General features: G+C 42.6%; 1 protein-coding gene across 1 annotated transcript in view; it reads right to left on the bottom strand.

The window, feature by feature from the left end:
- Ehbp1 (Eps15 homology domain containing protein-binding protein 1) overlaps positions 1–22,798 on the bottom strand; it is a 380,163-nt gene that overhangs the window by 165,786 nt on the left and 191,579 nt on the right. The window contains exons 21-24 of the mRNA XM_069334860.1: positions 18,716–18,780; positions 14,510–14,833; positions 10,081–10,201; positions 7,777–7,876 (exon numbers count right to left, since the gene is read on the bottom strand). Coding sequence (XP_069190961.1) covers positions 7,777–7,876; positions 10,081–10,201; positions 14,510–14,833; positions 18,716–18,780 — 610 coding nt within the window. The remainder of the gene's footprint in view (positions 1–7,776; positions 7,877–10,080; positions 10,202–14,509; positions 14,834–18,715; positions 18,781–22,798) is intronic.

The raw sequence follows: 22,798 nt of genomic DNA, 5'->3' as shown, positions 1-22,798 counted from the left end.
CATCACGGGGGCCCGGGAAGGCGGGCGCTGACGTGTCGGTCAGGAAGCTGTGAAGAAGAATGTCGCGAGGCGCGGCGGTACCTGCTGCCCCCAGGGGCATGTCCCTTCTGATGCCCGCCGTACCCACCCCAACGCCCACTCAACATGTCTTAACCTTACAGGAATGTTAACATCGATATTTACAAAAAAAAAATTATGTTCCACCATTCCGCCTCCCTACCACTCCCTCCCCACCTTCCTTGTGGGTAGTCAAGTGGGTAACGTCCAGGCCACGGAGAGTCAGACCGTTGATTGTTTTATAGGAAGTTGGGAAGCAGAGGCGGAAGGTGATCGCTGTGACGGCCGTTGACGGCGGCGGCGGCGGCCAATGGCAGACCTGGCGGGGCGGGGCGGCGGGAACTGGCAACGCACTAAGTGGCATGGGGCATGGGGGGGGGGGGGCATCAGGGCTCTGTGGTCCCAACCGGCACCCCAGTGCTACAGGTGTGTGGCCCAACCGGCACCCCAGTGCTACAGGTGTGTGGCCCAACCGGCACCCCAGTGCTACAGGTGTGTGGCCCAACCGGCACCCCAGTGCTACAGGTGTGGAGAGCAGCAGCAGCATTTAGTGCTACGGGTGTGGAGAGCAGCAGCAGCCAGTACTATAGGTGTGGAGAGCAGCAGTACCCACTACTACAGGTGTGGAGAGCAGCAGTACCCACTACTACAGGTGTGGAGAGTAGCAGCATCCAGTACTACAGGTGTGGAGGGCAACAACAGCCAATGATACAGGTGTGGAGGGCAGCAGCAGCCTTTGTTACAGGTGTGGAGCGCAGCAGCAGCCAGTGCTACAGGTGTGGAGGGCATCAGCAGCCAGTATTACAGGCGAGGAGGGCTTCAACAGCCAGTGCTACAGGTGTGGAGAGCAGCAGCCAGTGCTACAGGTGTGGGGGAACAGAAACTGGAGCACCGGGTGTGTGGGGACGAGATGGGTCTACCTCACCATACCAGAGTGCAACATGGATAGCAGGCGGGGCACGGGGAGCTAGAACCTCACCTCCCCTCGGTCATTAATAGGTAAGGGGCACACCACACCAGTCTCCCGTCACGCAGGGTGCAGTCGCACCTCCACAGATCTCCAGTATCATCTATTGATACTGGTAATGGCTCAAAAGCGCCACCACTTACGGGCTATTCATGCCCGTGCCACCTTTTGGGTGGCTTAATCTTCATCAATCATTAATCAATCACACCAGTGCACCATATCTCACCACGTTGTACTAACACCGCAGCTTACCACCTCAGTTTATCGTGAATGACAAGGAAAATACTGATATCCACTCATCCATGAACCTCAAATCACGAAGACTTTACAACGCCAACAACTAATATTGAACATCAAACACTTTTTATATGTAAAAAGGGAGTTCACTGGAGAATACTTGAGAGTTGACGTACAATTAAATGACAGAACACACACACTAGTGACGGCCCCCAACCCAAGGTAAGCCTAGCGTGTTGGGCAAGTCGAAAATACTGAACACGGTAATTCATTAAACAGTATTGATTTGCAGATCTATATCGTGTTTACATAATTATATCTTACGCTAGAGGAAGTGCATCTGTATAAGCATTTTGTAAATTTATATGCCCACCTGATCAATGCCCAGCATCTGCGAGAATAAACAAATTATATATACAGTATATTTTTTCCATGGCAGCGCTCCGTGCTTGGCCTGAGGGCGTGGGGAACCAACACCAATTTCACTGTGGACGATAGACGCGGTAGTGTCGAGGTGGGAGATCACAAAAAAGATTTTGGCGCAATCTCTTCGTATTGAACATCCTAGTTTTATCAAATTGAAGCTTTTATCACTGGTGAATAAGCTTACTGCAGCAACCTTTTATCTTGCCCAACATGCAACAGTATACGAATTCAATCAAGTATTGGTAATCTCTTGTGGATTAAATGACAATCAATTAACAGCCAACATAAAAAGTCAATCAATTACGCGAAGCCATAAAAGTTAATCAATTAAACCTGAACAGTTATTTGTGCAAAGCGCCACAGCAGGAAAAATGAACGAATGTTCACTGAATTGTTCAACAACAGGCTTGGCTACACTGGGTGCCTCTGGGCCCACTTTTGCTGTCTTCCCCCCCCCCCCTTTTACTCCCTCTAACCACCTCCCCTACCTACCTGTTGTAGGTTTCAAGGATCAATGTCCCTGCAGCCCGGTCTCTGACCACGACTCCTGGTTGGTGGTCTGTTGAACTAGGCTGTTGGACACAGCTGTTCACAACCTGACATATGAAAATCACAGTCTGGTTGATCAGGTATCCTTTGGAGGTGTTGATACAACCCGTTCTCTTACAAATAACGTCACTTTTCGCTCGTATGTGCACTTAGGCTTAAAAATTGTCGTACTATAAAATGGAAGCTCACAAAAGTGGCGTACTGTTCAGTTTTCTGTTTTGGGTCCTCTGGCTTAGTTTGTTAGGTTAGGAAAGGGCACTTTAAATTAACAGTTTTCATAATGTTTTGAAACTTTAGGAGAACTTGCTGCTCTCCTAACCTACCAGAGGACCCAAAACTTGCTATTTTGGGTCCATTTAATTTGTAAAATAAATTTCCATTTTCTAGTACGTCAATATTTGAGTGTAGCACATATGAGCGGAAAGCAGCATTATTTGTAATAGAATGGGTTGGTTTATCAAGTTTTTTTTTTTTAACTCCATGAGAGGTCGACCAGTTACGCCCATTTATGTATAGAGGGAGTGTTGAAAAGCATGGGACTCTTGATGCCCACCATGGCACAGTGGTAAAGCACTCGCCCGGTGCTTCACAAGAGCTTTGACCTGGGTTCGTATCCTGGCCGAGGAGGACTGACTGGGCACCAATCCTTAACTGTAGCCTCTGTTCACCCAGCAGTGAATGGGTACATGGTTGTTAAACGATTTGGCGGGTTATATTCTGTTGAAAATTAGAATTAAGGACCTGCCTGAAACACTATGCATGCTAGTGGCTTTAAAAGAATGTAAGAACTCTTCTATATAAATAAAAAACTAATAAAAAATCAAAACTGATAGAGTTCTCTCTCAGCATGTTACATTATTTCGATGTGCAGATTTGGAAAGTCACGCTAATATTTCCAAGTGTAAATAATTATGTATCTCTCTCTCGCTTGCACTCTGGAAAATACAGTTGTATTTTCAGGTTTAACATTTTTAAGTGGTCCCAATAATTTTGATGTGTATTGAACGGATTTGGGCAGCGAAAGACCTCTGCACGTTCTCCAGGTCTGCAATTTCTCCAGCTTTGAATGGGGATATAACTGTGTAAAATATTCCACTCCTATATTCCGCAACAGGTACTCTGAGAGAGAACTCTATCAACATCAGAGGCCCGAGACTGTTCAACACGCTTCCACTGCACATAAGGGGCATAACTGGCAAACCCCTCACAGTGTTCAAGAGAGAACTGGATAAGCACCTCCAAAGGATACCAGGCTGTGACTCATACGTCAGGCTGCGAGCAGCCGCGTCTAACAGCCTGGTTGATCAGTCCAGCAACCAGGAGGCCTGGTCGACGACCGGGCCACGGGGACACTAAGCCCCGGAAGCACCTCAAGGTAGCCTCAAGGTAGCCTATAGAGCATTAGTGTCTTAAACTCCCTCTCCGAAAGATGTTTGGGGCCTGTATTTTTTTTTTTTTAATTCTTGATGAATATAGAATTCAAGAAATTCAGGCCTGGTTCAGATTGAAGAAGCCATAGACAGCATGCCCATGCAAAGTACAGTGAGGTCAGGGTGACATCTCATATATGATTCAATGCTGATAAGCCCTACCACTTGGGCTTACCATTGCTTGGGCTACCATTGCTGGTAGAGCAATGGTCTGGCTTCATGCAGGTCGGCATTCAATCCCCAACTGTCCAAGTTGTTGGGCACCATCCCTTCCCTCCATCCCATCCCAAATCCTTATCCTGATCCCATCCAAGTGCAATATAATTGTGATGGCTTGGTATCTTCTCCTGATAGGTCCCTTCCCTTTAATGTTGGTATAACATTCATAAATAAATCATTTGGATCATTAATCTTCAATGTGTTTAGAGGTTCACTGAAAACAATCATACTGTAGCTTCAGTATTTCACTCATTTCTTTATTGTCATCTGTGAAAGTTCCATCACCCTTGAGCAAGGGCCTAATGCTAGATGTAGTTTTTGTTCCAGATTTGGCATAGAAGAAAAAGTATTTTGGATTTCTTTCTATTTCACGGATAGCCTCCAGTCTAGCCCAGGCTAGACTGGAGGACTTTATATAATTCTTATAACTTTAGCTCGATTGTTTCTATTTCTCTTTCTTCAACATGGAAGGCCTCAGTCTTGCTTCTTGTTCTTGGTATAGAGTGGAACATTTGAGTTGTTCTACAACCTATCTTCTTCACCTATTGAGGGAGTGCCGTTCTCATTCCAGTTTGCATTTTTTTCTCTTTTTCTTAGTGGTATGCAGATTACACATATTTCTAGTGCTACTGAGCCTAGTTTTCAAAACCATTGGTCTAGGTTTGAATTATCTAGCTGTTCTTACTTGCAAATTTCTGCAAGATCTTTATTTATTTGTTCCCAGTTAATCAGTTTGCTATTAAAATTGAATTTGATGAATTCTCCTCCTCTTCAATTTGAGACTGGCAACAGGTCAATTGCCCATGTTTGCCTAAGCCTTGATTAGGTTGTGATCTGAGTAACATGTACAGTATTTGTAATCATCATGTCCCTAAATCAGTTCATCATTGTTTATAAAAAAAAAAGGTCTAGGGTGTTTTCTAAACAATCTACTTGCTTCTACTATTTGCTGGTTTAAGGCAAATCTATACACATTTGAAAAGAGGTCATTTGTGTGTGATTTTATTTAAAATGCTTCCTGGTATTCTCTATGGTATAACTGTATTTGCCACATTGGTTTTCCATTTTAGGTGCCACAAGTTGAAATCGCCAAGCAAGATAATGTGTGTGTGTTTCTAAGCAGTATTCTATTTTCATTAGCAGGTCTTTAAGCTGCTGAAGATTTGCATCTGATGATTTATATAAAAGGACAATCACCACATTTAGAGTTTTTGCTTCAATTAGAAATTCTGAATTTCCCCCCACCCCTCCTCATTACCAATACCTTCCATGCTCCCAACCACAACTACCTCCCCCCCCCTCACTACCGCTACCTCCCCCCCCCTCACTTCCGCTACCTTCTTCCCCCTCACTTCCGCTACCTTCCCCCCTCCCTCACTTCTGTTACTTCCCCCCCCTCCCACCTCACTTCCACTACCTTCCACCCCCTCATTTCTACTACCTTACTTCCGCTACCTTCCCCCTCCCTTCCTCTACCTTCCCCCCCCCCCCACTCACTTCTGCTACCTTTTCCCCCCCCACTTCTGCTACCTTCCCCTCCCCTTACTTCTGCTACCTCCCCCCCCCTTCACTTCTGCAACCTTCCCCCCCTCGCTTCTGCTACCTTCCCCCCCTCACTTCCGCTACCTCCACTCCCCCCTCACTTCTGCTACCTCCCCCCCCCTCACTACCACTGCCTTTCCCTCCCCTCACTACCACTACCTTCCCCTCCCTTCACTACCACTACCTTCCCCTCCCCTCACTACCACTACCTTCCCCTCCCCTCACTACCACTACCTTCCATTCCCTTCACTACCACTACCTTCCCCTCCCCTCACTACCACTACCTTCCCCTCCCCTCACTACCACTACCTTCCCCTCCCCTCACTACCACTACCTTCCCCTCCCCTCACTACCACTACCTTCCCCTCCCCTCACTACCACTACCTTCCCCTCCCCTCACTACCACTACCTTCCCCTCCCCTCACTACCACTACCTTCCCCTCCCCTCACTACCACTACCTTCCCCTCCCTTCACTATCACTACCTTCCATTCCCTTCACTATCACTACCTTCCCCTCCCCTCACTACCACCACCACTACCTTCCCCTCACCACCACTACCTTCCCTTCACCACCACTATCATTACCTTTCACTGAAATAATCAATAGGAGCCACCAGGAGGATTTGAGCGTATTCTCTGGGTACTCCTGAGCACAAGAATTAAATCTCTAACACAGTACCCAAGCACAAGAATTAAATCTCTAACACAATGTTCTCAAAAGATATGTAACCTGGGCTTTCTCTTGAGAGTTTCCTTCCCTTTGGTCGATAGAGTCTTAGAGAGAGAGAGAGAGAGAGAGACGCCTTACACGTGTGGGGTCCACAGTTCGAGTCTCCTAGAGCCCAGGTGAAGGAATGATTGTCCATATAATGGAGAATAACTTTTTTTTTAATTTTTACTGGAGTATTATTAATCTGTAAAATATTAACAAGACTGTCTGTCTGCTCTTTAAACTGTACTTCAGTAGCTTACATTCTAAAATGCATTGTTGGATAGTGACAGAAGTGCTAACAGATTGAATCAGTTCAATGTTTAATTTCAAATCACAAGAATTCACAATTTCATCTCAGTGATCAAAACTATAATATTTAGTCTATGTTTGTGGTCAAAATATAGTGTTAATATTTTTGCCTGATTTAATAAACAAGATTGATATTACAATCTACTCTCAGCTTTCACACCGCTGACAAGGTGAGCATAAGGTTTTACTGTTAAAAAGATTCCAAGAGGTAATTGTGACAGTAACTGTCACATTTGACTAGTGTGCTGATACTATCACTGCAGGAGGAGGCAATATCTAACGGAAAAATAAGAAAAGGGCCATAATCGGTATTCTAAGGAGTGTGATTAACAATGGTCAAAAGTAATCTAAAATTGAGCATACACAGTCAGGTTTTTACCCCTTTGGAAAGAAGAATGGCTTCATAAGGAATACCTAACTGCCCTCTAGATTAGCATAGTGCTCAAGCCTAACCACCACAAGACAGTACCCATGGAGGGTTAGAAGCACAATGAGATGCATTAATTTCAGTACTGAAAATACAGTTTGTAGAATGATGTACTAGTCAAGCATCCCTGCAATCATCAGCTCAAATCTCACCCAATAGGCAGTATTAGTGTTTAATTTCTGTTTAGTTAATATTAGTGTATTATTAAAGCTCCACCAGCTTGTGGTAAAAACTTGTATGGATTACAAAAAAAAAAATTTGGTAGACATACTTTACTATGTAACTCAGTCGATGGTGCAGACTCTAGATGAAAATTGGGTCAACTCATAAGTGCTGTACTGCATCTGGAGTTAGCAACATGACGTAGGTCTAGTCCATAAAAACATGCAGAATACTGTACTGTACTTGTCTATTAAACAACCCTAGAAATGTACCCATAGTACACAGATCCCTCCATCTATAAGCGAAAGCCTTTTACAGGCTGGATTGGCACAAACAATTTGTCAATACTGCTCTGTCGACGGCGGCCAGAACCACCTTCCTGTGGGCCATGTCACTATGTTGTAATGCACTATTGTAATGCTTGGATATGTTTTCTGTTGAATGGCATCACTTGAGGGTATATATTGTTTTTTAAGTGAACTAAAAAGAAGCCATCAATAAAAAATGTTCAACATCTAATATTGGTAAAATTTACATTGAAATTATAATCTTATGCACTTCACATATTGTGCTTCATAATGACAAACAAAATGTACAACACTCACCAAGTAGGGATACACTAACCTAGTCCAGTACATGTGATGCAGTTACTCAGCGAGTCATTCATACATGTAAATACATGAGCACAATAGCATAAGAGCAAGAGAACAAAGTAGTAGAGGGCATTACTGTACTCACAGAATGTTGAGCTGCATCTGCCGTCGTATGAGAGCATTCTTCTTATTGACCAGTGTGAACCACTGCTGCATCAGTCGCTCCTCGTCCTCACTTCGAGTACCTGCATCACACACTCCTATTATGTCATAGTCAAGATAATATATGTACAATAAGATGCTATTAAAGGCTGATGATACATGAACAAACTCTATGAACAAAGTTTGAAAATCATACAATTTGAGTGGTGCCAAGATGAAAGAGAGGTTGTGTATGAAGTGATAAAAGTGCACTCAAGGAAGCTTAATTACAACCATTAGTCACTGGCAAATATGTCTCAATACAGTAGTTATGTTCCTTTCATTAGCTGAAGAAGTGCCTGAGCATCCTCATTTGTTGTTATGAGACAAGGTTTGCCTCATTTGTCCTCACCACAATGTAAGATTTCTCGCTCCTTCTAGTTTGGCTGGAGGTCTTGGGGTTTGTGAGGCTGCCCCCCAGCTTCTCTTCTACCTTTTTTTTTCTGGTTACAGCTTCAAAAAACCTTGTTTTTGGTCAACCAAGTGTCTGTGAGGTTTCTTTCTCTCAAGACTGAACTTCCAGGGACTGTCCCCATAAGGGTTGTGCTTGGGAACATGGAGTCCAATCCGAGACCCTTGTTTCCCTGATATACTTGGAGATATATTTTCTCAGCCCAAGGGGGGAGGGGGGTGAAAGTGGCCAATTTGGCAGATTCTTTGTCTTTCCCTTCTGCCCTGTTTTCTGGGATGAACAAGGGATCGATTTCCATGGAAGACTCCTCTTCCTTGGTGGAATGGAACAGGACCTGGTCTGCAGAGATTTTTTAGGGAAATATCTGGTTTCCCTTTCCTCCATCCATGATTTTGTTTCCTCGGGTTGTAGATATGTTTTCTACTTGCACACTCATTATGTTTTTGTGGTCCACTTACCCTTTTCCTTGGTTTGTCAGGTGGTTTAGCCAACTAGTCCTCTAACAAAGAATGTCGCTTTTCGCTCATATGCGTTACCTAAGGCCAAAAATTGTCGTAGTAGAAAATGGAAGCAGCTCGCGAAAGTGACGTATTGTCCTGTTTTCTATTTTGGGTCCTCTGATAGGTTAGGAGAGGACACTTTAAATTGACCTTTGGGAAACATTAGGATGACGTGCTGGTTTAGCACCATTCTTTTATTTTTTCCATGGGCCCTAAGGATGCATTCTGGTATTTTCTTATTCATCCTTGGTACTGTACAGGGTTTGCCAGGTTCCAAGTGGAACACATTACATCCAATTTTTTTTATCTTTTCTTTCCATTTTATTTGATGCCCAGGGCATTTCCCAAACTGATCTGTGGGATTCCTTGAGAGCTTCAGCTTCTGGAAATCTTTGTCCTGGCTTACCCTGATGATTGGTTACTTTGCACTCCCACTCGTTGATCTTGCCTGCTGGCTCACTTTTTTTTTCCTCCACACGTGGGGTCCTTTCAGGTTTGTGTTCCTTTCTCTGACATACCAGTTTTTGGCCTTGCCATGCTGTCACTGCCAGGGATTGGTTTGGATTGCTTGTTCACCTCCCTACTCCCTTTGCATTCATGCATTGTGTCATCTGGCTGGTTGTCATCCTCTGATTCTAGTAATAATGGATGTTCTATTGTTTTTTGAAGTTTCTGCTGAGTTGGGGTCACCTGAACTTCAATTACATGTTATTTTTCTTCATTGGCATGGGGTTGCTTCTGCATGCTCCATGTTCTGTTAGCACTACAGGTTCTCCTGCTTTAAGTTTTCCTCATGGGCCTTTGTGGGGTTCAGCTTTGTGACGACTTGCAGTTACATTGCTTGGTTTGTTTCTGGTAGCACCCGGGCTATCTGGGACTTTGTTCCTGACTTTCATCTTGCCCATTGCGACCACACTGCAGAGCATTTACTTGACTGTGAAGAAGTCAATGACCCCTTAATGTGGTGGTTTCAACATAGCATCTAGTCCTGTCCAGAGAAGGGCAGGACACTGCCAAAGGCAGTGGCTTGCAATGAAAAGAGCATTTCATCTACATTCAAAGCCTGTTTCTTATGAAACGTGTGTGCACGCGCATGTTCAAATTTTCTCAAATATTTGTGCTATTGTTTAATTAATAAAACATAATAAATGTGACAAAATAGTGAAGATCATTTGCAATGAAAATCAGATGCACTGAAAGGGTCCAGAACCATAATTTTTTGTTTTGTACAAGAGTCGACAAATTAGTTGTGCAACTAACTACAGTATATGTTATATTGCTAAAATATCCTTAAATATATTGTCTATTAATGCAGAACAGGAGACTGAATACTTACTGAGTTCCATGATTTTTCTTAGTCTTTTCTCAAGTTTGGCAGCTTGTTCATCAATCTGGTGTTGCTCTCTCTCAAGAGACTCCAATTCATTTTGTAAGTAACGGCTACTTTCACATGTTTGCTGTGGAATCAAATTATATTAATGTGCATTAAAACAAAAACAGATTAGTATTTAAAAAAAAAAATTACAAGTAAATTTGATAAATGAATCATACACTAATAGGTAATAAAAAGTAACAATCTTTTACTTTTTCCTTATATCATCAAAAAAAACATTTCTCAGTTTTACACAGTGTCTTACAATAGGGCCATCTCTTTACAGTATTTTAATCTATATTTATATATTTAAATTATAGAGTACATTATATAATGAATTCAATACAAGAACATTTCATTTATTTATTTCCATCAGGAGTTCTAATACATTTAGTAAAAATAGTAACAAATACAGTCCACATACATATACAGTGGTACCTCGCATAACGATCGCCCCAAAAGATGAACATTTTGGGTAACGAACGGCCCGATCGGCGTCAAATCGTCCCGTATGACGAACGCTGGTTTGAGTAACGTCAACACCACATGGTGGGGTCGCGCTGCTTCTTGCACATTCTTAGACGCCTCCGACAATGCACATAAATTATGTTGTTCTTGTTTAAAGATGCTAATGATGCTGGGATATAAAAGGGTGACTGCTGAGATGTTGCAAAGCATTGACGTTTTTGTAGGAAAAAAGAAATGAAATGTCTGATATACAACAAATGTCAAAAAGGTTCATTCGGTGTTCGGCAGGTAGGCTGCTCCATTATAACAATCTTTCTTTGTTTCAAATGTGTTCCATTTGTTTTGTATTTGTCATTTACGTCTCAATAATGGAGAATCCTACCTTACATACACTGAATAAACCATTATGACATTTTCCTTTCTTCAAATGTGTTCAATATTTATTTTTCATTTGTCTTATAGCAAAATGTTCGTTCGGTGGTCGGCAGGTAGGCTGCTCCATGTTTCTTACATATAAAAAACGTAAATAATAAAACAAAATGAAGATTTTTGAAAACCAGTACAAATGTCAAAAAGGTTCGTTCGGTCGTCTACAGGTCGGCTGCTCCATGTTTCTTAAATAAAAAAAAAAACGAAAAATAAAAGAACTGTTGAAACAATTTGAAAAATGGACAAATGCCATAAAGGTTCGTTCAGTGTTTGTCGGGTAGGCTGCTCCATTATTGAGACATAAGTGACAAATACAAAACAAATGGAACACATTTGAAACAAAGAAAGATTGTCATAATGGAGCAGCCTACCCAACAAACACTGAACGAACAATATGCTATAACGAATATGAAAGACAAGGACTGCTAGCTGGGTTAGTAGTGTGTGAGCAACCATTTGTGGCACACGTGCCTCTGGCTCTCAAACACCTGTCCCACACGGTGTTGAAAGACTGCGCACAGTCGGTGCAATTCAGACCCTATTGTTTGAAGAACATAAGGGTCATAACATTGGTGAAGCTAGGTGCAATAAGGGCTTAACACAACGGTTGGATGCCAGTGGTACAGCACCTATGAGGATGATACAGCGAGCGTATCCAGTTGTAGCTCTGAGCCCCACCCTTGCCATCTCGAATTATATAGATGATACATAGATGAATCGTTTTCTGCGTTCAGTGATGATGCATCTGATACAAGTAGCATAGATGAACAGTGTTAGCAGCTTCCATGGTGGTGTTGTTCATTGATATTTTCAAGAATACCTGAATCTCTTCCTGACTGATGGACACTCTTTGAGGCTAGCTGAATCTCTTCCTGTGTGGGACCTTACAAAGCGATCTTTTCAAGACTACCTTACAAATTGAGCTTTTCCTATAATCGTTTCAATACTACCATATGCTTTACAAGCTTGGCTACATACCACCTACAAGTACTAAAGCCAAGGGTGCACGCGAGTGCGTTATTTGCAAGCACACAGAACGATGAAACAGGAAACGAAAATCTATCTGTAGCTGGTGCAAGGAGAGCAAAGTCGCGCTGTGTACCATGGACTACTTCATTGACTATTACGCACCTCCAAAGTACTGAGTGTGTAATACAGTGTATTATTGTGTAAATAGTATGTGAAACTGTACATATTGTAATTTTAGTGAATTTTTACCACGAAATATTGTGACAATAAACATTTATTGTGGACACATTACTGACACATGTATCACAGTTTCATGGAACATTATGAACATTCTACTGTATACATATTGTAAAGGTCACAAATATGCATCATATACGATAAAAGAAACAAATAAAACCGCATTGGAAATGCCTAGAAAAAATATTTGAAAATATATTTGTGGCAACACGCGGTGCTTGAATGGCCTGCGCGACCGTGTCTGGGAGCTTCACACACGAGCGACCAGGCCCTGATGACGTCACAGCGCACCTTGTCCACACCCTCACAGCCAAAGTAAATGGAATTTGGTAATTATTTTTACATAGACATGTTCAGGGACGGTAATTTATCATTTTGCAAAGAAAAATATTTTGGGGAACATTTGATGTCATGCACACTGGGGGAATTTCACAATAAACACAGTGCATCACACTGGTTATATGGGGGACACTCGTTTTGTATGACGTCCGTTTCACATGACGAACATGGAACGGATTAAATTCGTTATGCGAGGTACCACTGTATTATCTTTCTGTCCAACCTTAGGCCCTGAGCAGCCTGATAAATACTGATCACAAAACCCTAACCCAAAACAGAGGCATCCACAAAAAAATTGAAAGCCAAAGGAGGAAGGTGCCAAACAGCAGAACCAAAAAGCCTGAAGAGGAAACTAGTGAACCAGATGGCATCAAAGAGCCTGTGGCGCCTGCACCTGGCAGTCCTAGCAGCACCAATAGGAAGAAAACTGAAGAAAATGACACAGAGCCTGGGGCCAAACCCTGCCCATAGGATAAACCACACAGGCAAGATTCAGACTCCCTCACAACCAATCAAGCCAATAACGAGTGACCCAAGAACTCTTCACCACCAGCCAGAGATGCATGTCTAGACGTAGCAGAGCCACAAGCGGAAGGGAGAGGTAAGCCAACCAGAAATCCCAGATCAAGCCCAATCAGGCAAGTCACTGAGATTGGTTAAGACATGAACCTCCAACAATGGTAACAAACCATCACATCTGTGAACCTAGTGAACATCCAGGGAAGCAGATTCAAGCTGAACAGAAGGACTCGAAAGTGGTAAGCTGAACATCTCGCCCAAAAACCTAACCAGTCCCTAAACTGGGGATGAATAGGCACATGCCAATAGATGTACTCTAAGATCAAATAACACCATCCAGGAAACCATCTGCAACATTAAGTGCACCTGCCAAAAAAATGGTCATGCAGAAGGTTGGACAGGGAATGAAGTGCTTCAAATCTGAAAGGTCAAGAATGTCTTGCTTGGACTAAGAGCAAACATGACACCCGCCACAGAGAGGGAGTTAAGTCAAATACTACAGGATCTAAACCACTCCACAATGACTGAGGAGCTGTGGAGTATACTGCTGGCCCTGGACATCTGACACCGAAGGATAGACTGAGGACCACCTCTGGGATACCACCTGGAAGGGCCACCCATCATGGGTCTAAGAGCTGGCAAAGCAGGCAACATGTCTCCAAGCAGCAGCATCAGAGCAGCAAACAATCAAAGAGTAGGCATGAAAAACTCCAAACAAATGCAATCTTTTTTCACACATAAGAGCAATGCCGATCAGAAGCATAATCCAGGTTGTTAGCAACAGGGAGCCATTGTAGGAGTGCTCCCAGAAAAAATAAAAAGCATCGAGGTGTTGAACGATGACTTTCTTGAAAAGTAAACATTAGTAAAATAACAACAGAAATATGTAGAGGGCTTACCATGGGAGTAGTAGGCAAATGCCCAGGGCTCAGGAAAGGAATGAAGCACATCAGGAACATGATGCTCATCCAAACACCACAGCCATGTTAAAGAAATAGTAGAGAAAGTTACCCAAAACTAAGGGAAGTAGTAGAAAAATAATACCCGAATAAATGACCAGGAAAATTCAGGTGTTATATGTACCAGCCAAAGGCAAAAGGAGACCTGAGCACAGAAGAGAGGATCTGCCAAAGCCGAACAATAAGAGGCAACATTATTAGGCATCAAGTGACAATCCCAGAAGCGTCAAGCGAGGAAAGACATGACCACTTTAATTGAGACAAGACAGGTGAGACAAAAAGTGTTGGAAGACATGCCAAGCAAGCATATAGTGCCACCTCAATAAGTGATGCAAATTGTGACACCAGAACGTTCATGTGAAGTTTGCTATAATTTTGTATAAATTATATTGCCAGAAATCATTTGAAGATGGCAAAGAAATTATAAAAGAAAAATTAAGAGCTGAATAAATGAATAATAGTGCAGGATGTACCTTATCTGGAGAGGCTCTTGGAGAATGCAGTGTGCTTTCTTTATCAGGAGACATTCTATCCATAATATTTTTAAATGATTGTAGCTTGGGAGCTCGAAATTCTCTAACACCCTCATTGTTACCACCTATAGTTCCTCCTGTGTTCCACGTTGGTGGCAAGGCAGATGAGGATTGTACTTCAACTGGAGACATGGTGGTAGGGAAGGCAGAGGGTGCTAACACTGTGCTGGAGGATGTACTGGTTGTTGTACCTACACTTGTACAACTGCTTAAAGCCATTTTTCTTTCGTCTCTAATAGATGTCGAGATAATATTGCCATTTTCCTGAAATGTAATCCATATTTAATTAGAAGAGTTAACAGGTCATATAAAACACTAATATATTTCTTCACTATCTTTCAATTCAATTTTCTGCTTCAGGAGTACTGTATTAATATTTAACACCGTAGCTCAGACCTAACACTAATTTCATAATCGAATATCTAACTCAGGAATATTCTGTATACAGGGCTGAGGATAATAAATAATACCTTTCTTCTCATAAAAGTGCATGGTGTACCAAAAAAATCAACAATAGAATAAAAGCTAAGCAGTTTAGAAATGTATCTAGGAAGCTCAATTGACTGTTGTAGATATGTTTCAACCGCCCGAGGGTGCTCAAAGAAAGGAATACCAGAGCCGGCATATCTCTGGATAAGAACAGGGTGGTGTAATAAATGCAAGAAGTGTTATGAATACAAAATGCTGTAATGAGTACAGGGAGTATAATGAATTTAAAAAAGGTTTTGAGTAGGATGCTACAATGAGCTGGTACATCATGGTAGATGGGATGAGTACAAGTTGTTATAATGAACATAATTTGGTTCTCACCTAACTGTGTTTATGGGAGCTAAGCATCAGCTCTAAGTCTCACCTCTCAACTGCTGTACAAGTTCCTGAACCCATTAAGTCCTGTCAAATTCACACTTCAATCCATTCATTTCATTTAGTTATTACTCGGATACTAACAAAGCTCTTTTTAACTTTTCTGTGGCTTATTCAAGTACAGTTTCCACCTGTGTTCCATTGTCCAAGTCCCTCCTATTTCAAATCATCTATCCTTGTTTATCCTATCAATTTTTTATAAATATTTTGTCATGATCATGTTCTCCCCATTTCTTCTTCGTTCCAATGCATGGTTTAGTTCATTAAGTCGTTCCTCAAAACTCGTCTCTCTTAGCTCTTGTTTTTGTCTGGTGGCATACCTCTCAAGTTTCTTCAACTACATTTTGTGTTGGAAAACATGCATATTCCATAATGGTACAGCGTATTTCATAATTTTTCTGACACATGCTTTATCCTGAATGATTTCTCATTCAAGTTCTTAAAAAAATTTTGTTATGTTGGTTAACCTTGCTTATGCAGTTGATGTTGTCCAGTTAAGGTATATCTCAGGAGACAGGTTCAGTGTGACTGTTAGCTTGCAGATCTTTTACGCTATCCAACTCTAGGATGGCTCCACCCATTCCCAGTGCCCATCCATTACTGTGCACTTGCGGGAGTTATACTGTGGTAGATACTTCTTTTACCATTCTTTCAGTTAGTCGACGACATTCAATTTGTCAAAGTCTTACTGTAGGTTATTGCAGTCTTCCTAATTATGTATACTCATAATTCACATACAGTAGCTCATGAAAATGATAGGACTTAATACAGACCACTGTGAAATCCACACTAGTAACATATGTCTACTCAGATGACAATTTTCTCCAAATTGTACACTAGTTTCATATGTAGTACTGTAGTGAAAACTTTCTCAACAACCTAGACATATATGCAGTCTGCATATCTTTCCGTGCCCTGTCTGATTTGTGTCACTATTAGGTTTGTGAGGCAGAATTTGCTATTCTTGACCCCATGCTGGTGTTGTGTCAAAAATGCCCATCTCTTTAGATTATCTATTAACCTCTTTCTTATGATACTTTAGTGGATGCCATTGTCACTGTAGCTGTGACCAAGGTTGTAATAGTATTGGTAGTTGTTGAAGAGGTGGTCAGCATTATATGAATTGAAAAGGACAAATGGCAATGGCCCTTGCTGGTCAGACAAGACTTGAGAGTCAAGGAGTTGGTAATCCCAGGCTTTGAAGAGTTTAGAACCATAGAGTCCTTATCTAATTAAACACTAAACAGAGCTAGAGAAGGTCTAGAGGTATGTTATCTGACTATTACCAGAGCTGAGAGATATGAGTTATAAGGGAAGACTAGGGGAATTATACCCAAGGTCACTGAAAGAAAAAAATCAGGAAATTCTCAGGGGAATAGACAGGTTATACAAGAATGGACTATTTGGCATGGGTGGGACATGAACAAAGGAACAGCTTTAGACTATATTTGTTGAAGTCTTTCTGGTGATGCAAATAAGTTTTTTTTTTTTGTTTTAAAGATGCTAATGATGCTGGGATGTAAAGGGGTGACTGCTGTAATGTTGCAAAGAATTGATTTTTGTTTTTTTAGACAAAATTAGAAAAAAAATTGAAAAATTTGAAAAATAAACAAATGTCAAAAAGGTTCGTTCAGTGAACGTCAGGTAGGCTGCTACATTCTGAAAAAATGAAAAATAAAAAAATTGAAAGAATTTGAAAAAAAAAAGAAAAATGTCAAAAAGGTTCGTTCAGTGAATGTCAGGTAGGTTGCTACATTCTGAAAAAATGAAAAATAAAAAAAATTGAAAGAATTTGAAAAAAAAGAAAAAAGTCATAAAGGTTCGTTCAGTGATTGTCAGGTAGGCTGCTCCATTTTCAAAAAAAAAAAAGAAATAGAAGGAATTTGAAAAAAAAAGAAAAAAGTCATAAAGGTTCATTCAGTGATTATCAGGTAGGCTGCTCCATTTTCTAAAAAAAAAAAAAAAAAAAATTGAAAAAAATTGAAACAAGACAAATGTCATACAGGATCATTCAGTGTATGTCAGATAGGCTGCTCCATTATTTAAAAAATTGAATATCATATCGATGCTTTTTGGTGGAGGAACGGATTATTTTTATTTCCATTAATTTAATGTTGGAAATTCGTTTTGAAAGATGAGCGTTTCGCATGACGAGCTCAGTGCCAGAATGGATTAAATTCATTAATCGAGGTTCCACTGTATTCTTAGATCAACTGAGCAGTGTTCTTGTTATTATTACACTATAAACACATGTTATATATCACTATCAACATTTATATGCACCATAACATACTAATAAGCAGTTATAGTGGGTATAGTGATGAAATCAAAATACAGCATGGAGCCACAAGCAGACGACGCCAGCAGTCACATGATGCAATACAATGCATCCAATATTCTACTCATCTCGCTATGATTAGCTACAAAACCACCGTTATTATCACATGAAACAGGACACAATGGCTGGGTGCCGTGTGTCTCTACCTCATGCTGTGAATATCGTAACTAACGTTGTGTTCACCGATATCTGAACATTGTAAATAATCTTTATGACAGTCAAGATCATCTATAACACTATCAATGCAAAATAATTTCAAATACCTATTTTATACATCATTACTAAGTGGTGCTGTGTCCCCTAGCATGTACAACAGTGCTGTGCGTGGCTCCTGCATGTGCCAGCCTTGGTCGCTCAATCAGTACTAAGGCTCTTACAGCCAGCACAGATGCTGAAATTTTTTTTTCAAGATGGCATCTGTTTACAGGAGTCCTGAGACACAGGATGTGAGCCCTGTGTACCCACAAGAGTTTTGAATTGCTCTCTATACCTAAAAATGCCACATGACGCTCTGAGCACCCTCGATCCAGCGCCACAAGGCGCTCTGCACAGTGCAGTGGTTAAGGACCTACCCGAAACGCTATGCATGTTAGTGGCTTTACAAGAATGTAAGAACTCCTGTACAGTATATAAAAATGAATAAATAAAAATAAACAGATAAATCAACCTTCTGAAGGCTATTCTGGAGTGAGAGAGTTTTCTCTCCTATGTTCCCCTTAATAAACAACGATGAAGTAGAGACGCTTGACATTACTCCTGCTGCAACAGGAAATAAATGTTGACCTCATCTACCTATTGTATGGTCCTGGTCCCTGAGAGAGAAGGAAAATGCCTAAGAGAGCAACTGATTAGTATTTCTCAGAAAATAGTATAGATGTACAAAAATATAATAGCTATGTAAAAAATAATTCCAATGAATGCATAAAACCATTGAAGCTTCATACCTCACTGCCAGATGAGACTGTTCCTACAGGATATTCTTCATTCACATCAACATCATCATCATCATCTGCAAAGAAAAAAATTTATTTTACAATTCTGCACCTTTATACTGTACCTCTCTTATGTTTCATTTAAACAACAAACAACAAAATTCAACAATAATTTAAAGTAGGGCCAAGCACCCATATGGTCCACTCAGAACTTAAAACATGCAAGGCTCTGTCGACCTGTTTCCTTAACATGGCACAGATATTTGCTGCTAATGCTTTGGCAACACACACTGAGGTGGGAGACAGTGGAGAGGTCTCTATCCATCACCAAAAAACCAGCATTGAATGTAATGAAACGTCATTTTCTGGGTGAGCCCCGGAGTCTTCCTGGAGCTTATCAGGCTAAAGTACCTTATATTAGACCGGGACATTAGCTATGGAGTTCAGACCTACCAGGGACCAGAGCCGGAACCTGGCCCCATCAGAGAAGTTTCAGGGAGCAATGGCCCTGGCCCAAGCACTCCCAGAGGAACAGGAGGAGGACTGAACACCCCAGAAAAAGCAAAGAAATGGCAACAGGAGGATAAAACCCCTGAAGAAGGTGAAAAACTCCCCCAAAAATGCAAGCTCGCACACCCAGGCACATGTAAACAAACCGCAGTGCCGCCCTGGTGGCCAAGCGGGGAAACCCGCAGAAAGAAAATGGCCACCAGAACAAGGAGCCATGACCAATGCAATTGATCCGAAAACACGCCAGCAAATGTGGGAAGTAAGCAGACGAGAGGTACTAAAAACCTCACCCTGAAACAGAAAACTCAGGCAGGAGCAAAAAGCCCCAGAACTGCTAGCGGGCATCCCACACAGCCCCGGGAACTTGTAACGGAAGGCCCCGGGGCGAAGCCGTCCTCCACGCCCTCTGCCTTTAAAGAAAAGGAAGATTCCAGAGGAAAGGCAGCAAAGAAAGGGCCACTGGTAAGACCCAGAAGCCTCGGCAGGAGGATCAGGCTCGAAAACCTCCGTCCCTAACTCGAACGGGGCAGCTCCCGAAACCGCCCGAGTCTCGGCACCAACTAAACCCTGCCCTGACCCCGAAACCCGCAGATGGTCAGGAGCCGGGAACAGGGAAGGGAAAGGGGCAAACACCACCTAACCAAAACGGCATGGCCCCAGAGCATCCAGGTGGGAAACCAACCTAGTGTGTCGCAGCAACCTAAACCAAGCTTTTAATACTGATGCCACCTGTACTGTGAACCGTAAGGACATGAGAAGAATACTGGAGAACAAGTAGAGAACACATCTCGCAAGACTCCTGGTCAAGGTGTCAGTGACCCAACAGGCAGCATGACGGAGATAAAAGAGGTGACTGTCATCCTGAGACAAGGGCACAGCAACCAACGAACCCGCACAAGGCGGGATGGAACCCGAAAGAAACATCCAGTGGTCAACCGAGCCCCGACAGGGTTTTCCAAGGCCCGTAGGCTGACTGCTACAGGAAACTCAGGCAAGGTGTTGCTAACCGGTTAACACCCAAAACTAACAAGGGGTAGCACTGAAAACCCCTGCAACATATACAATCAGGGGGGGGCCTAGCAGAGGGCCACCAAACACTACCAGCGGAACTATAGTCACACCACATGTCAAGTGGAGTACCACAGGGTTCAGTTCTTGCACCAGTGATGTTTATTGTCTACATAAATGATCTACCAGTTGGTATACAGAATTATATGAACATGTTTGCTGATGATGCTAAGATAATAGGAAGGATAAGAAACTTAGATGATTGTCATGCCCTTCAAGAAGACCTGGACAAAATAAGTACATGGAGCGCCACTTGGCAAATGGAATTTAATGTTAATAAATGCCATGTTATGGAATGTGGAATAGGAGAACATAGACTCCACACAACCTATATATTATGTGAGAAATCTTTAAAGAATTCTGATAAAGAAAGAGATCTAGGGGTGGTTCTAGATAGAAAACTATCACCTGAGGACCACAAAGAATATTGTGCGAGGAGCCTATGCCACGCTTTCTAACTTCAGAATTGCTTTTAAATACATGGATGGCGATATACTAAAGAAATTGTTCACGACTTTTGTTAGGCCAAAGCTAGAATATGCAGCAGTTGTGTGGTGCCCATATCTTAAGTAGCACATCAACAAACTGGAAAAGGTGCAAAGACATGCTACTAAGTGGCTCCCAGAACTGAAGGGCAAGAGCTATGAGGAGAGGTTAGAGGCATTAAATATGCCAAAACTAGAAGACAGAAGAAAAAGAGGTGATATGATCACTACATACAAAATAGTAACAGGAATTGATAAAATCGATAGGGAAGATTTCCTGAGACCTGGAACTTTAAGAACAAGAGGTCATAGATATAAACTAGCTAAACACAGATGCCGAAGAAATATAAGAAAATTCACTTTCGCAAACAGTGGTAGACGGTTGGAACAAGTTAGGGGAGAAGGTGGCGGAGGCCAAGACCGTCAGTAGTTTCAAAGCGTTACATGACAAAGAGTGCTGGGAAGACGGGACACCACAAGTGTAGCTCTTATCCTGTAACTACACTTAGGTAATTATACTTAGGTAATTACCAGGCAGACCTAGTTACCTGGTTGATACCTGGTTGATGGGGTTCTGGGAGTTCTACTCCCCAAGCCCGGCCCGAGGCCAGGCTTGACTTGTGAGAGTTTGGTCCACCAGGCTGTTGCTTGGAGCAACAGCCTAGGCAAAGTACCAGAGTACCACCACCAGGCAAAGTAAAATAAAAACCACCAGGTTTTTATTTGAATCCACCAATCCATCAACCACCAGGTTGATAACTGGTTGATGGGGTTCTGGGAGTTCTTCTACTCCCCAAGCCCGGCCCAAGGCCAGGCTTGACTTGTGAGAGTTTGGTCTACTAGGCTGTTGCTTGGAGCAATAGCCTAGGCAAAATACCAAAGTACCACTACCAGGCAAAGTAAAATAAAAACAAAAGAAAAACCCCGCAAAAGTACACCGTCTCCAGAAGCAACAGGAACTGGTCGCCACGTAGGTAGCAGGTTGCACAACACCTTGACGCTCTAACCAGCATAATACCAGTCCCAACCCCAAGGCCAATCAAGGGCCCCAAGCCCCAGCTGGCCCCAGGGGCGAAGCAAATGCCAAGCAGCAAGAACCTCTACGGGAATGGTTCCCGAACACCCCAGAGAAGATAACCCTGACATGCAGGGGCAGTACTCACAAGGCACTTAAGGAAGGAAGCCCCTAAGCGCATGCAGCCCCAGTACTGATGAGGAACACCTGGCCACTGCACATAACAAAACACGGCAGTGATCGCCACGAAGGCAAACACCGCCTAGGAAACTGAAGTCAGAGAAGCGTCTGTCCCGGTTGACATTAGCTTATGAACTGGAGTACTAGGCAGTCGGCACGGTGAGGCCCGGGGCCCCCCTCCCCCTCTCGGGGAGGGGAGGGCTGCGTGGATGAGCGGCGCGGCAGTAAAGTGTGATGTTTGCTTGTTTGCTTGTTTCCTTGGGATTGTAGGGAGCTTCTACCCCTCTGTTCGTTTTTTTGTTTTAGTTTCTTACCATGTGGGATTTGTTTTGTTATGCCTACCTTTTTGGGTGCCTAACCCTGGTCGATGGCAGATAAGGAAAACCCCCAACCACAAGGGGGTTTTCCAGGGCCACTGCTCCCTGGAACCTCTCTGAAGGGGCCAGGTTCCAGCTCTGGTCCCTGGAAGGTCTGAACTCCATAGCTAATGATCCGGTCTAATATAAAGTACATTAGCCCGATAAGCTCCAGGGAGTCGTAGGGGCTCCCCACAGAAAACCAGCATTGATTGTAATGAAATGCCATTTTGTGGGTGAGACCCGGAGACTCCCCGGAGCTATCCAGGCTGTGTAATATATTAGACTTTGGCATCAGTGTGAATGGGGTTCCCAGGCCTACCAGAGATCATGAGCCAGAACCTGGCCCCCCTCAGAGAGGCACAAGGAGCAATGGCTTATAGAATAGCACAAGTGATTTGGAGCATTCTATATCTGCCATCGACAGGGTCAGGCACCCAGACAGGTATCACAAAACAAACCGCTATTCTGGTTGAAACTA

The sequence above is a fragment of the Procambarus clarkii genome, chromosome 32 (genome assembly GCF_040958095.1).
Source record: "Procambarus clarkii isolate CNS0578487 chromosome 32, FALCON_Pclarkii_2.0, whole genome shotgun sequence".
NCBI classification, from domain to species: domain Eukaryota; kingdom Metazoa; phylum Arthropoda; class Malacostraca; order Decapoda; family Cambaridae; genus Procambarus; species Procambarus clarkii.
The sequence above is the reverse complement of the archived record's forward strand: the minus strand, read 5'-3'. Positions and strand labels throughout refer to the sequence as shown.